A 15,298-nucleotide genomic window follows, 5' to 3' on the forward strand; every position below is an offset into this window, starting at 1 on the left:
TTTTCCCAACATCAGTTATTGAAGAGACTCTCCTTTTCCCATTGTGTATTCTTAGCGTGTTTATCATACAGGAGTTGACCATATATGCATGGATTAATTTCTGGCTCTCTATTCTGTTTCATTCATTTATGTGTCTGTTTTTATGCCAATACTATATTGTTTTGATTACTGTGGTTTTGTAATATAGTTTGAAATCATGAAGTGTGATTCCTCTGGCTTTGTTTTTCTTTCTCAAGATTGCTTTGGCTATTTGGGGTCTTTAGTAGTTCCATACAAATTTTAAGACTGTTCTATTTCTGTGAAAAAGGCCATTAGAATGTTGATAGGGATTGCTTTGAATCTGTAAGTTGCTTTGGGTAGGATGAACATTTTAACAAAATTAATTTTTCCAATCCATGAGTACAGAATATCTTCCCATTTATTTGTGTCTTCAGTTTCTTTCATCAGTATCTTATAGTTTTCAGTGTACAGGTTTTTCTCCTTCTAGGTTATATTTATTCATAAGTATAATTTTATTCTTTTCGCTATAGTTGTAAATGGGATTTTTTCTTAATTTCTCTTTCAGATAGTTCATTGTTAGTTATAGAAATGCAACTGATTGTAGTATGTTGACTTTGTATCCTGCAACTTTAGTGAATTCATTTATTAGTTCTCAGTTTTTTGCTGGATTTTCTAGGGTTTCTTTCTATAAGATCATATCATCTGCAAATAATGACAGTTTTACTTTTTCCTTTCTGATTTGGATGCCTTTTATTTATTTATTTTTTCTTGTCTAATTTGTCTAGCCAGGATTTCCAGTACTGCGTTGAATAAGAGTGGTGAGAGTGGGCACCCTTGTCTTGTTCTTCATCTTAGAGGTGAAGCTTTTAATTTTTCACTGTTTAATATGATGTTAGCTGTGGGTTTGTGGCATTGGCCTTTATTATGTTGTGGTATGTTCCTTTTATACCCAGGTTTTTGAGGGTTTTATCATGAAAGGATGTTGAATTTTGTCAAATGCTTTTTCTGCGTCTTTTGAGGGATCAGATGATTTTTATCTTTCATTTTATTAATGTGGTTTATCACGTTGATTGATTTTTGGATGTTGTACCATTCTTGCATCTCTGGAATAAGTCCCACTTGCTCATGGTGTATGATCCTTTTAACATGTGTGGTGGAATTTGGTTTCCTAATACTTTGATGAGAATTTTTGCATCTCTATGCATCAGGGGTATTTGGTGTATAGTTTTCTTTTCCTGTAGTGTTCTTAACTGGCTTTGGTATTAGTGTAGTGATGGCCTTGTAAAATGAGTATAGAAGTGTTCCCTCCTCTTAAAATTTTTGGAAGAGTTTGAGAAGGATTGGCATTAATTCTTCTTTAATTGCTTGGTAGAATTACCAGTGAAACCATTTGGTCCTGGGCTTCTCTGTGTTGGGAGGTTTTTGATTACTAATTCAGTCTCCTTGTTATTGATCTGTTCAGATTTTCTTTTTCTTCATGATTCAGTTTGGTAGGTTTGGTATGTTTCTAGATATTTGTCCATTTCTTCTAGGTTATATGACTTGATGTACAATTGTTTGTAATAGTCACTTATGATACTTCATATTTCTGTGCTACCAGTTGTTATGATTTTATTCACAAGTCTTCTCTCTTTTTCTTCTCTTTTTTCCCTTAGTCTAGGTAAAAGGTTTTTTGCCCCCAGAAAACCAGCTCTTAGGTTATCCATATTGTTGGCATATAATTACTTATTGTAGTTTCTTGATGATCTGTTTTGATTTATTTGAGTCTTTTTTTTCTTGGTTTGGGTAGCTAAAGGTTTGTCAACTTTATTTTTTAAAAAAACTAGCTCTTAGTTTTGTTTATCTTTTCTGTTGTTTTTCTTATTTCTATTTTATTTACTTCTGCTCTGATCTTTGTTGTTTCTTTCCTTGTGCTTAGTTTGGGCTTCATTTGTTCTTTTTCTAGTTCCAAGAGGTATAAAGTGAGGTTGTTTATTGGAGTTCTTTCTTGTTTTGTAATGTAGGTGTTTATTGCTATTGACTGCCCTCATAGAACATTCCATAGATTTTGACATTTTATGCTCACATTTTCATTTGTTTCAAGATATTTCTTGATCTTCCTTTTGATTTTTTCTTTGGCCAGTTGGTTTTCAGGAGCATGTTGTTTAACCTCCATATACTTGTGAATTTTTCAGCTTTCCTCCTGTTATTGATTTCTCATTTTATACTGTTTGGTTGGGAAAGATATTTTGTAGATTTTAGTCTTCTTAAATTTGCTAAGACTTGCATTGTGGCCTATCATGTGACTTATCATGGAGAATGTTCTGTGTTTATGTTTTATAAATGCATGTCAGGTCTATTTGGTCAAGTTTATGGTTCAATCCAATGTTTCCTTTTTGATTTTTTTTTTTTTGGTCTGGATGATCTAATGATTACTGAAAGTGGGGTGAGGTATTGAAATCCCCTACTACTATTGTATTATGTTTTCATTAGTAGTGATATTATGCTCATCATCCAAAACTTGTTTTTCACACAGTATTATATTTTATGTATTTAACCAGTAGGTTATATTTTAAATTATTTTCTCTGTAGGTAAAATTTGTAACTACACTCCAAACTTTATTTTGTACATAACTTTTGATATGTGAACCATGCTTGAAACATATTAACAATTACCTTTGACTTATTTTTTGATTACACATAAGTGTGATTATCATGTACTTGTGTTCGTGGAATTTTTACTTTTTAGACCTCTTCAATGTATTTAATACTTCTATTATTCTTTGTTCATTTTGCATGTGCACAATTCTGTGTTGTGCTTATCTTGTTTTTTCCTTCCAAAGAAACATGGAGAATTTAAAGGTAGAACAGGAATGAGAACTTATTTCTCAAGTCATATTTTAATATTCTTTTTACTGTTCAGATTACAGCCTCTGCTATACAGGATGCCATTTGTAACCTGTTATTTTTATCTTGAATATATGTCAGCTGGCTTCTAAATTCATTTGTGTTTAGAAGAATTGAGTATAATATTATTTTGTTTTGCAGGAGTTCACAACCAAGTCAGACAGACAATAATTATGCGAAGCAGGCTGCACACACTAAAGAAAAACGAAGAGATGATGATAGCATTTCTCTTGTAATGTCTGATACTCAACCTAAAGGTTTGTGAACCTCAGAAAACTGTTGCCAATTGAATTTTTTTCTGTTGCATTTTTAATAATATTTTTTTAACTAACTTTATTTATACATGAAAGTAAAGAGATTTTTTAGCGACACAAAGAAAATTGCTAAATTTACCATTTGTATACTGTAGTATACATCTCTTGATTTATTTACAAAATCCAGAAGTTAAATTTGAATATTATTATTTTCTTTCTTTTTTTTTTGTTGGGGCTGGGCATATAGCTATAAAGTTATAATGTTAGTTTGACTCTTTCTAAATGTCATTTCCATGGATATGTCTAGTAAATGATATTACTGCTAACTTGATTATTATTATTAGCTTCCCACTGTCTATCCTCCTACTATGAAATACATTCTTTATTCATTAGAATTTCTCTCGACTCTAGGAGGATGCCAATACAAGCCACTATTAGCCCAAATTTAAAGGTAAATACATCCCAGACTTCTGAAAATTCACTGTAGGCCTCCTTGCCTGTCGGGTTAATGAATTGACTTCTTTTCTCCTTTTTGTCTCTTCTTATAAAGACCGTAAAATAATTTATAAAAGTTTTCACCAAAACAAATTTATACATTAGTCAGATGAGAAACTAACATCTTCAAGGGTCTCTTGGATTATTGATAGCTTCAAACTAGTTGAGGTATTTTGTTTTCTGAATGATTTTATAAATTATTCACAAGAAACAGGATCCTTCAATGACACTATGTAAAAATTCTTTGTACTTCATTTGGAACACAGCTGTTTTCGCATTTTAAATAGTCTTTTTCATAGAGGAGGAAAACCTAAAAGGAAACTAGACTAATATCTTTGATGTATACAAGAAACCAGCTGCAGCTCTTATGAGGGCAATCTCTAAAGTATTGTGACTCTGTAGACATAATCTTTCAATTGGTCACTAAGTACTATCTGCATATAATGAAGGACACTTATTTATTTATTTATTTTTACAAATTGTCCTTTTCCCAGAAATAATTATCTTTAATTACAATATAAAAATATAAGTGGGCTTATACTGTACAAGTGGGCTCAATTCAGATACTATCGAGACACTGTTAAACCTTCATTGCTTTCCTGGGTAGAGTAGGAATAGTTAAATAAAAAGCTTTCTAATTTGTGCCCTTCAGTATTCCTTCAAAGTCACAGTAGAATTTTAGACTTACAGCAGGGAAAAAAATGCATGATAAAAGAAACACTTTATAGTTTCTTAGTATCCCTGAAGGTTCTCCTCTTAAGTAAAGTGTTTTTAAGAAAGTTAGCTATTGAAACTTTATTGAAACTCACCGTATTTTCATTCTATAGATAATTGTGTCTAATACCAATTGTTTAACATGAGCCCATAAATTAATGAGAGTTCTGAATTAAATCCCAGGTATACCATTGTAAACAGTTTTTTCTTCCAGTTTTTTTGAGATATAATTGACAGACAGCACTGTATAAGTTTAAGGTGTACAGCGTAATGATTTGACTTACATACATCATGAAATGATTATCACAGTGAATTTAGTGAGCATCCTTCTTCTCATATAGATACAGAATTAAAGAAATAGAAAAAAAATTTTCCTTGTGATGAGAACTCTTAGGATTTACTCTCCTAACAACTTTCTTATATAACACACAGCAGTGTTAATTATATTTATCATGTTATACATTACATCCCTAGAACTTATTTATCTTATAACAGGAAGTTTGTACATGTTGACTGCCGTCTTGCAATTCTGCCTCCCCTGCCTCTGATAACCACAAATTTTATCTCTTTTTCTGAGTTTCTTTGTTTTTGAATTATAATTGACCTACAACATTATGTTAGTTCCTGTTACATGACATAGTAATTCAATATTTCTATACATTTCAGAATGATCACGATAAGTCTAGTTATGATCTGTCACCATACAAAGATATTACATAGTTATTGACTATATTCCCCACACTAGATATACTTTTCTTTTGTAGTACATTAAGTTTGCCTTGTAGAATTTGCTTTTTTGAATATAATACATTGGAAATATTTAACATCTTTTTTTTATAGGAATTTGTTAGCTCTTTAATTTTATATGCTAGTAATATTTGTAAGTTAAATTGTATTTGTTATCAGGTAGAGTCTTGTTTTTACAATGTCTAGCTCTACCTAATAAATTTATTCCTGTTTCCCATGCGATAGTCTTGGCCCATGTGCAATTAGTAAACTGTTAGAAGGAAAACTCCTGTATAATAGAGTTTTTTTCAAGCTCTATTTCTTTCATCAGGTTCTTTTTAACTTTCAGTTTTATATTTATTATAGCTGATTAACAATGTTGTGCTAGTTTCAGATATGCAACAAAGTGATTCAGTTATACGTATACATGTATCTATTATTTTTCAAATTCTTTTCCCAATTAGGTTGTTACAGAATATTGAGGAGAATTCCCTGTGCTGTACAGTAGGTCCTTGTTGGTTATTCATTTTAAATACAGCAGTGTGTACATGTCAGTCCCACACTCCCTAACTGTCCCCCGACCCACACCCTTCCCCCCCGGTAACCATAAGTTTGTTCTCTAAGTCTGTTGAGTCTGTTTCTGTTTTGTAAATAAGTTCATTTGTATCATTTTTTTTTTTTTTAGATTCTGCATATAAGCGATATCATACCATATTTCTCTTTCTCTGTCTGACTTACTTCACTCAGTATGACAGTCTCTAGGTCCATCCATGTTGCTGTGAATGGCAATTACTTCATTCTTTTTAATGGCTGAGTAGTATTCCATTGCATATATGTACCACATCTTCTTTATCCATTCTTCTGTCAATGGACATTTAGGTTGTTTCCATGTCTTGGCTATTGTAAACAGCGCTGTAATGAATATTGGGGTGCATATATCCTTTTGGACCGTATTTTACTCTGGGTATATGCCCAGGAGTGGGATTGCAGGACTATGTGGTAGCTCTATTTTTGGCTTCTTAGGGAATTTCCGTACTGTTCGCCATAGTGGCTGCACCAATTTACATTCTCACCAGTAGTGTAGGAGGGTTCCCTTCTCTCCACACCCTCTCCAGCATTTATTGTTTGTGGATTTTTTCATGATCGCCATTCTGACTGGTGTGAGGTGACATCTCATTGTACTTTTAATTTGCATTTCTCTAATAATTATCAATGTTGAACATCTTTTCATGTGCCTCTTGCCCATCTGTATGTCTTCTTTGGAGAAATGTCTATTTAGGTCTTCTGCCCATTTTTGATTAGGTTGTTTGTTTTGATGATATTAAGCCACATGAGCTGTTTGTAAATTTTGGAGACTAATCCCTTGTTGGTCACATCATTTGCAAATACTTTCTCCCATTCTGAGGGTTGTCTTTTCTTCTTGTTTATGGTTTCCTTTGCTATGCAAAAACTTTTGAGTTTAATTAGGTCTCATTTGTTTATTTTTGTTTTTATTTCCATTACCCTGGGAGACAGATCGAAAAAGATACTGCCGTGATTTATGTCTGAGAGTGTTCATCCTATGTTTTTCTCTAAGTTTTTATAGTGTCCAGTCTCACATTTAGGTCTTTAATCCATTTTGAATTTATTTTTGTGTATGGTGTTAAAGAATGTTCTAATTTAATTTTTTTAACATGTAGCTGTCTGGTTTTCCTAGCACCATTTATTGAAGAGACTGTCTTTTCTCCATTATATAGTCTTGCCTCCTTTGTCATGGATTAATTGACCATAGGTGCATGGGTTTATTTCTGGGCTTTCTATCCTATTCCATTGATCTGTATTTCTATTTTTGTGCTAGTACCATACTGTTTTGATGACTATAGCTTTGTAGTATAGTCTGAAGTCAGGGAGCCTGATTCCTCCAGCTCCATTTTTCTTTCTCAAGATTGCCTTGGCTATTCTGGGTCTTTTGTGTCTCCATACAAATTTTTAAGATTTTTTTGTTCTAGTTATGTGAAAAATGCCATTGGTAATTTGATAGGGATTGCACTGAATCTGTAGATTGCCTTGGTTAGTATAAGCATTTTGACAATATTGATTCTTCCAGTCCAAGAACATGGTATATCTTTCGACCTGTTTGTGTCGTCTTTGATTTCTTTCATCAGTGTCTTATAGTTTTTGGAGTACAGGTCCTTTGTCTTCTTAGGTAGGTTTGTTCCTAGGTGTTTTATTCTTTTTGATGTGACGGTAAATGGGATTGTTTCTTCAATTTCTCTTTCTGATCTTTTGTTGTTAGTGTATAGAAATGCAACAGATTTCTGTGTATTAATTTTGTAACCTGCAACTTTATCAAATTCATTGATGAGCTCTAGTAGTTTTCTGGTAGCATCTTTAGGATTTTCTATGTATAGTATCATGTCATCTGTAAACAGTGAAAATTTAACTTCTTCTTTTCCAATTTAGATTCCTTTTATTTTTTTTTCTTCTCTGATTGCTGTAGCTAGGACTTCAAAAACTATGTTGAAAGTGGCAAGAGTGGACATCCTTGTCTTGTTCCTGATCTTTGAGGAAATGCTTTTAGCTTTTCACTGTTGAGTATGATGTTAACTGTAGGTTTGTCATATATGGTATGACCATATGTTGAGGTATGTTCCCTCTATGCCCACTTTCTGGAGAGTTTTTATCATAAATGGGTGCTGAATTTTGTCAAAAGCTTTTTCTGCATCTAATGAGATGATCATATGATTTTTATTCTTCAGTTTGTTGATGTGGTGTATCATATTGACTGATTTGCAGGCATTGAAAAATCCTTCCATCCCTGGGATAAATCCCACTTGATCATGGTGTATGATCCTTTTAATGTGTTGTTGGATTCGGAATGCTAGTATTCTGTTGAGGATTTTTGCATCTATATTCATCAATGATATTGGCCTGTAATTTTCTTTTTTTTTTGTAGTATATTTGTCTGGTTTTGGTAACAGAATGAATTTGGGAGTTTTCCTTCCTCTGCAATTTTTTGGAACAATTTCAGAAGGATAGCTGTTAGCTCTTCTCTAAATGTTGAATAGAATTCGCCTGTGAAGCCATCTGGTCCTGAACTTTTGTTTGTTGGGAGTTTTTAAATCACAGTTTGAATTTCATTACTTGTGATTGGTCTGTTCATAATTTCTATTTCTTCCTGGTTCAGTCTTGGGAGAGTGTACCTTTCTAAGAATTTGTCCATTTCTTCCAGGTTGTCCGTTTTATTGCCCTATAGATGCTCTCTTATGATCCTTTGTATTTCTGTAGTGTCAGTTGTAACTTCTCCTTTTTCATTTCTAATTTTATTGGTTTGAATCCTCCCTTTTTTTCTTGATGAGTCTGGCTAAAGGTTTATTAATTTTGTTTATCTTCTCAAAGAACCAGCTTTTAGTTTCATTAATCTTTGCTATTGTTTTCTTTTTCTCTGTTTCATTTATTTCTGCTCTGGTCTTTATGATTTCTTTCCTTCTATTAGCTTTAGGTTTTGCTTGTTCTTCTTTCTCTAGTTGCTTTAGGTGTAAGGTTAGGTTGTTCATTTGAGATTTTTCTTGTTTCCTGAGGTAAACTTGTATTGCTATAGAACTGCTTTTGCTGCATCCCATAGGTTTTGGATCATTGTGCTTTGTTTTCATTTGTCTCTAGGTATTTTTTGATTTTCTCTTTGATTTCTTCAGTGATCCATTGGCTGTTTAGTAGCATATTGTTTAGCCTCTATGTGTTTGTGTTTTTGACACTTGTTTTCTTTTTCTTTTTTCTTCTTTTTAAATTTATTTATTTATTTTTGGCTGTGTTGGGTCTTCGTTGCTGCACACGGGCTTCCTCTAGTTGTGGCAAGCGGGGGCTACTCTTCGTTGTGGTGCGTGGGCTTCTCTTGTTGTGGAGCATGGGCTCTATGTGCATGGGCTTTAGTAGTTGTTGCACACAGGCTCAGTAGTTGTGGCTCATGAGCTCTAGAGCACAGGCTCAGTAGTTGTGGTATGTGGGCTTAGTTGCTCCGTGGCATGTGGGATCTTCCTGGACCAGGGCTTGAACCCATGTCCCTTGCATTGGCATGTGGGTTCTTATCCACTGAGCCACCAGGGAATTCCCTACAGTTTTTGTCTTGTAATTTACTTCTGATCTCATAGCGTTGTGGTCGGAAAAGATACTTGATAATGATTTCAATTTTCTTAAATTTACCAAGGCTCTCTGTGGCCCAGCATGTGGTCAGTCCTGGAGAATATTCCATGTGCACATGACAAGAATGTGTATTCTGCTGCTTTTGGATGGAATGCTTTATAAATATCAGTTAAGTCCATCTGATCTAATGTGTCATTTAAGGCCTGTGTGTCCTTATTGATTTTCTGTCTGGATGATGTGTCCATTGATGAAAGTAGAGTGTTAAAGTCCTCAGTATTATTGTGTTACTGTCATTTTCCCTTTCATGGCTGTTAGCATTTGCCTTATATATTGAGGTGCTCCTATGTTGGGTGCATATATATTTACAATTGTTACATCTTCTTTTTGGATTGATCCCGTGATCATTATGTAGTGTCCTTCTTTGTCTCTTATACAGTCTTTATTTTAAAGTCTACTTTGTCTGATATGAGTATTGCTACTGCAGCTTTCTTTTGATCTCCATTTGCATTGAATACCTTTTTCCATCCTCTCACTTTCAGTCTATATGTGTCCCTAGGTCTGAAGTGGGTTTCTTGCAGACAGCATATGTATGGGTCTTGCTTTTGTATCCATTCAGCCAGTCTTTGTGTCTTTTGATTGGAGCATTTAGTCCATTTACATTTAAGGTAATTATCGATATGTAAGTTCCTATTGCCATTTTCTTAATTGTTTTGGGTTTGTTTTTGTAGGTCTTTTTTCTTCCCTTCCTCTCTTGTTCTCTTTTCCTCTGGTTTGATGACCATCTTTAGTGTTGTGTTTGGGTTGCTTTTTCTTTTTCTTTGTGTGTGTGTGTGTGAGTGTGTCTATTGTAGTTTTGGGGTTTGCTATTCCCATGAGGTTTTGATATAGTAGTCTGTATATGTACAAGGTTGTTTTAAGTTGCTGGTGTCTTTCCTGCCTAGAGAAGTTTCTTTAGCATTTGTTGCAAAGCTGGTCTGGTGGTGCTGAACTGTCGTAGCTTTTGCTTGTCTGTGAAGCTTTTGAATGAGAGTCTTGCTGGGTAGAATATTCTTGGTTGTAGGTTCTTCCCTTTCATCACTTTTAATATATCATGACACTCCCTTCTGGCCTGTAGAGTTTCAGCTGAAAAGTCAGCTGATAACCTTATGTGAGTTCCCTTGTATGTTACTTGTCATTTTTCCCTTGTTACTTTTAATATTTTTTTCTTTATCTTTAATTCTCTTCAGTTTGATTACTATGTGTCTCATTGTGTTTCTTCTTGGGTTTATCCTGCCTGGGACTCTCTGCTCTTCCTGGACTTGGGTGAATGTTTCCTTTCCCATGTTAGGGAAGTTTTCAGCAATTATCTCTTCAAATTATTTCTCAAGTCCTTTCTGTCTCTCTTCTCCTTCTGGGACCCCTATAATGTGAATGTTGGTGTGTTTAATGTTGTCCCAGAGGTCTCTTAGACTGTCATTTCTTTTCATTCTTTTTTTTTATTCTGTTCCGCGGCAGTGATTTCCACCATTCTGTCTTCCAGGTCACTTATCTGTTCTTCTACCTCAGTTATTCTGCTATTGATTCCTTCTAGTATATTTTTCATTTCAGTTATTGTATTGTTCACCTCTGTTTGTGTGTTCTTTAGTTCTTCTAAGTCTTTGTTAAACATTTCTTGCATCTTCTCCATCCTTGCCTCCATTCTTTTTCCTTGATCCTGCATCTTCTTCAGTATCATTATTCTGAATTCTTTTTCTGGAAGGTTTTTTATCTCCACTTCAGTTGTTTTTCTGGGGTTTTATCTTGTTCCTTCATCTGGGAAATATACTTTTGCCATTTCATTTTGTCTAATTTTCTTTCTTTCTTTTTTTTAAAAATAAATGTATGTATGTATGTATGTATGTATTTATTAATTTATTTATGGCTGCATTCGGTCTTTGTTGCTGAGCACAGGCTTTTTCTAGTTGGGGCGAGGGGGGGCTACTCTTCATTGCGGTGCATGGGCTTCCCATTGCGGTGGCTTCTCTTGTTGAGGAGCATGGGCTCTAGCCATATGGGCTTCAGTAGTTTTGGCATGCGGGCTCAGTAGTTGTGACTCACGGGCTCTAGAGTGTAGGCTCAATAGTTGTGGCACACGGGTTTAGTTGCTTCGTGGCATGTGGGGTCTTCCCGGACCAGGGCTTGAACCCGTTCCCCTGCATTGGCAGGTGGATTCTTAACCACTGCGCCACCAGGGAAATCCTTATTTTGTCTAATTTTCTGTGATTGTGGATTTCGTTCCGCAGGCTGCAGGATTGTAGTTCTTCTTGCTTCTGCTCTCTACCCTCTGGTGGGTGAGGCTATTTAAGAGGCTTCTACAAGCTTCCTGATGGGAGGGACTGGTGGTGGGTGGAGGTGTGTCTCATCCTTCTGGTGGGCAGGGTTGTGCTCAGTAAAACTTTAATCCGATTGTCTGATGGTGGGTGGGGCTGGGTTCTCACCCTATTGGTTGTTTGGCCTGAGGTGACCCAGTACTGGAGCCTACAAGCTGTTTGGTGGGGCTAATGGCAGCCTCTGGGTGGGCTCCCACCAGTGGGTACTTCCCAGAACTGCTGGTTCCAGTGTCCTTTTCCCCACAGTGAGCCCTAGCCACCACCCGCCTCCACAGGACACCCTTCAGTAATAGCAGGGAGGTCTGGCCCAGTCTCTTACAGTGTCACTCCTTTTTTCCCTGGATCCTGGTGTGCACGAGACTTTGCGTGTGCTCTCCAAGAGTGGAGTTTCTGTTTCTCCCAGTCCTGTGGACGTCCTTTGATCAAACCCCACTAGCCTTCAAAGCTAGATTCTCTGGGGACTGCTCCTTCTGTTGTTGGACCCCCAGGCTGGGAAGCCTGATGTGGGGCTCGGAACTTTCACTCCTGTGGGATAACTTCTGTGGTATAATTGTTTTCCACTTTTGGGTCACCCACTTGGCGGGTATAGGATTTGAGTTTATTGCTGTTGCTCCCCTCCTACCATCTTGCTGTGGCCTCCTCTTTGTCTTTGGATGTAAGGTATTCTTTTTTTGGTAGGTTCCAGCGTTTTTTGTCCCTGGTCGTTCAGCAGTTAGTTGTGATTTTGGTGTTTTCATAAAAAGGGGATGCGCTCGCGTCCTTCTACTTCGCCATCTTGAGCTAATCCCTCTTCAGGTTTTGCTGTAGCATTTATGTTTAGAAATTATAGCTTGATACGGTATTTATAAGTAGAAATTGTCTTTGACTACCTTTACAGTTTACAGAATTACAAATAAAATTTATTGTGCTTTTCAAAATACTGTGTTGATAATTTAGGGGTAGTTTATTTTCCTGGGGGGAGGGAGTTAAGAGCGTTGTCTTTGGAAATTGGAAGACTGTTGACAGTCTTGGAGTTTTTGCCCTCAGTCCCGTCCCCATGCCTGCCTTTTAAACAAAGACAAAGAGAAATTATGAATGTTAGTCATTAGATGTTTATAAAGCTAGAGTAAGAGCAAGAATAGTTTGAAGAGAAGGTGTATAGTGTTGAAGAACTTTGAGTGAATGGAGAGGTCAGGCCATTCAGTGTTACATAGATTTTTTTTTTTTTTTTAAATAGAGGGAAGGATTTTTAATTAATTAATTTATTTATTTATGGCTGTGTTGGGTCTTCGTGGTTTTTTTTTTTGTGCGAGGGCTTTCTCTAGTTGCGGCAAGCGGGGGCCACTCTTCATCGCGGTGTGCGGGCCTCTCACTATCGCGGCCTCTTTTGTTGCAGAGCACAGGCTCCAGACGCGCAGGCTCAGTAATTGTGGCTCACGGGCCTAGTTGCTCTGCGGTATGTGGGATCTTCCCAGACCAGGGCTCGAACCCGTGTCCCCTGCATTGACAGGCAGATTCTCAACCACTGCGCCACCAGGGAAGCCCCTAGATTTTAAGTTATGAATTCAAGCAAGCTGCTTTGGGACTTGCTTTATGTGAACTCTGAGTTGGTACTTGTATGGTGTAGATTCAGAAAGCAAAATAATTCAGTATAACCTTCAGTTAGTTAGGATAACCCTCAGTTAGTTAGGTAGAACCTTTTGGAAGGTATTTTTGTACAGCACATATATTTGATAACTGAAATACTAAGCAGGTTTGTTAATACGTGATATGGGTTTCAAAATAATGCTTTTTTGACTTAAAAAAGGGAGTACTTCCTTTTCTGTAGGGTAATAAATTTATTGGAGATTTAAAATTATAGAGTCTTGATTTTTTTTAAAAAAGAAATAAACTGTGAAGGAAATTGTTAGCCTTATGAATGATTATTTATCACAGTCACCTGCTGAGGAAAGGTATTTTTGCTCCTTTTAAAAGAGCAGTGATCAATACTCTACTCTTTCAAATTATTGTCCCTTTTCATTTAAAAAATATGTATATATAAAACTTACATTTAAAAAAGACAACTAATTGCTAAATTAGTTGTAATTTCTAAATTAGTTGTAATTTCTCAAATCACAGTGAATTTAAAAAACATTTTAAGAGACTAACTTTCAAAATTTTATTAAGACTTTTTTTTTTTGTATCATAGTAAAATGCAGTTATGTGAAAAGGAAAAACATGGTTTGGTTGCTTTGCTTTGGTTACTAAAGAATACTACCTTTTAATATTTTTCCCATATCTTATATTTTTGTACAATGAACATTTGCTTTGTGTATGCAGTTTAAAATGGGATATGTCTTTATATTCATCCATGTCAGTATGAGAAATTAGCAGTGGACTATGAAAAAACTAGCTTTGAAAGTAGTATAGTAATTTTGATGATTTTATTTGAGCTCTTCTAAATGGGATTCTTTCTTTACTTTTTGGTCATATTTATGTCTCTTCTGTTTTTTAAGACCTCAATAGGGGAAGTAGAGGTTGTGATCATCTTGAAGAGGGGAGCAGAAACAAGGATAATACATATTCTGATTCAAAAATGGAACCCACTCTGATTTCCAGGAAGAGAAAACAAAGGCTTAGAAGTAATTTACCTGGTTCTCTTAATCCTACTTCTTTGTATAAGTCAGCAGAGCAGACAGTAAGTAGAGGTATTTAGATGTCATATGAAATAATTTGTGCTATGATAAAAATGAATTGACTGTGGCCAAATAATGTTCTCCTGGCTTTCTGCTTTTATCATCATATTTCTTTCTTTTCTTTGCCTATTATTTTGATTCTGTTTATTTTTTAAAAAATAAATACAACTTTTTTTTGTAGTAGTACAGTTATGGGAACAAATTTCAAATACAGTCATCACTCAGTATCTACATAGTATTGGTCCCAGGACCCTGCACATACCAAAATCCATAGATGCTTAAATCCCTTATATAAAATGGTATAATATTTGCATATAATCTACATCTTCCTGTATGTTTTAAATCATCTCTAGATTACTTATAATAACTAATACAATGTAAATGCTATGTAAATGGCTATAAATACAATGTAAATGCTATGTTAATAGTTGTCTCTTCATGGCAGATTCAAGTTTTGCCTTTTGTAAATTTCTGGAATTATTTTTCTGGAAATATTCACCATTTGCAGTTGGTGGAACCTGCGGTTGGTGGAACCTGTGCATACAGAGGGCTGACTGTATTATGAACAAGTAAAAAAGTTAAAAGTATTTCTCTTCTGATAACCAGCCCTTAGTTAGTAGTTTGATGTATGTCCTTCAGACCTGTTTCCTTTTTTCCCCCCCTTATTATAACCAAATACTATTCATACTGTCCAGTCAATTGCTTTTTCACTTGCTCTGTGAAATTATTACCTGACTTATTTTATCAGTAGTAATTTACTTCCAATTTCTATAGACTTCTCTTTTTCCAGAGTTTAGGGAATTTGTTGTAGAGAATTACCATACATACATTAATGCATACATTACCTATTTTCAAAGACTTAGTATGCAGTTAACAATAAAAGTATGAGGAGACAGCTTTTTGAGTCCTGTGATTCACAAGGCATTTCAGGACTTTGCTGTGCCTTTGAGTTACAATTATAAACATGATTTAGATTTATACAGTAATAGAGATGTGAAGGCAGTGATTGATTTTCATAATTTTTCATATTGTTATCCTCTTTTTTTTAATTTTTTTTTTTTAATTTTTATTTTTTGGCTGTGTTGGGTCTTTGTTGCTGCGC

At 35.1% G+C, this 15,298-nt stretch overlaps 1 protein-coding gene across 6 annotated transcripts in view; it reads left to right on the forward strand.

Moving 5' to 3' along the window:
- Window positions 1–15,298, forward strand: part of SENP7 (SUMO specific peptidase 7) — a 153,660-nt gene that overhangs the window by 99,525 nt on the left and 38,837 nt on the right. For 5 of the 6 annotated variants that reach the window (XM_036851222.1, XM_036851223.1, XM_036851225.1 and 2 more), the window contains 2 exons: window positions 3,028–3,143; window positions 14,017–14,198. In XM_036851222.1, coding sequence (XP_036707117.1) covers window positions 3,028–3,143; window positions 14,017–14,198 — 298 coding nt within the window. Of the gene's footprint in view, window positions 1–3,027; window positions 3,152–14,016; window positions 14,199–15,298 lie in introns of those variants that run through there. The other variant, XM_036851227.1, reaches the window with a different exon arrangement.

Source organism: Balaenoptera musculus, chromosome 4 (genome assembly GCF_009873245.2).
Source record: "Balaenoptera musculus isolate JJ_BM4_2016_0621 chromosome 4, mBalMus1.pri.v3, whole genome shotgun sequence".
NCBI lineage: Eukaryota > Metazoa > Chordata > Mammalia > Artiodactyla > Balaenopteridae > Balaenoptera > Balaenoptera musculus.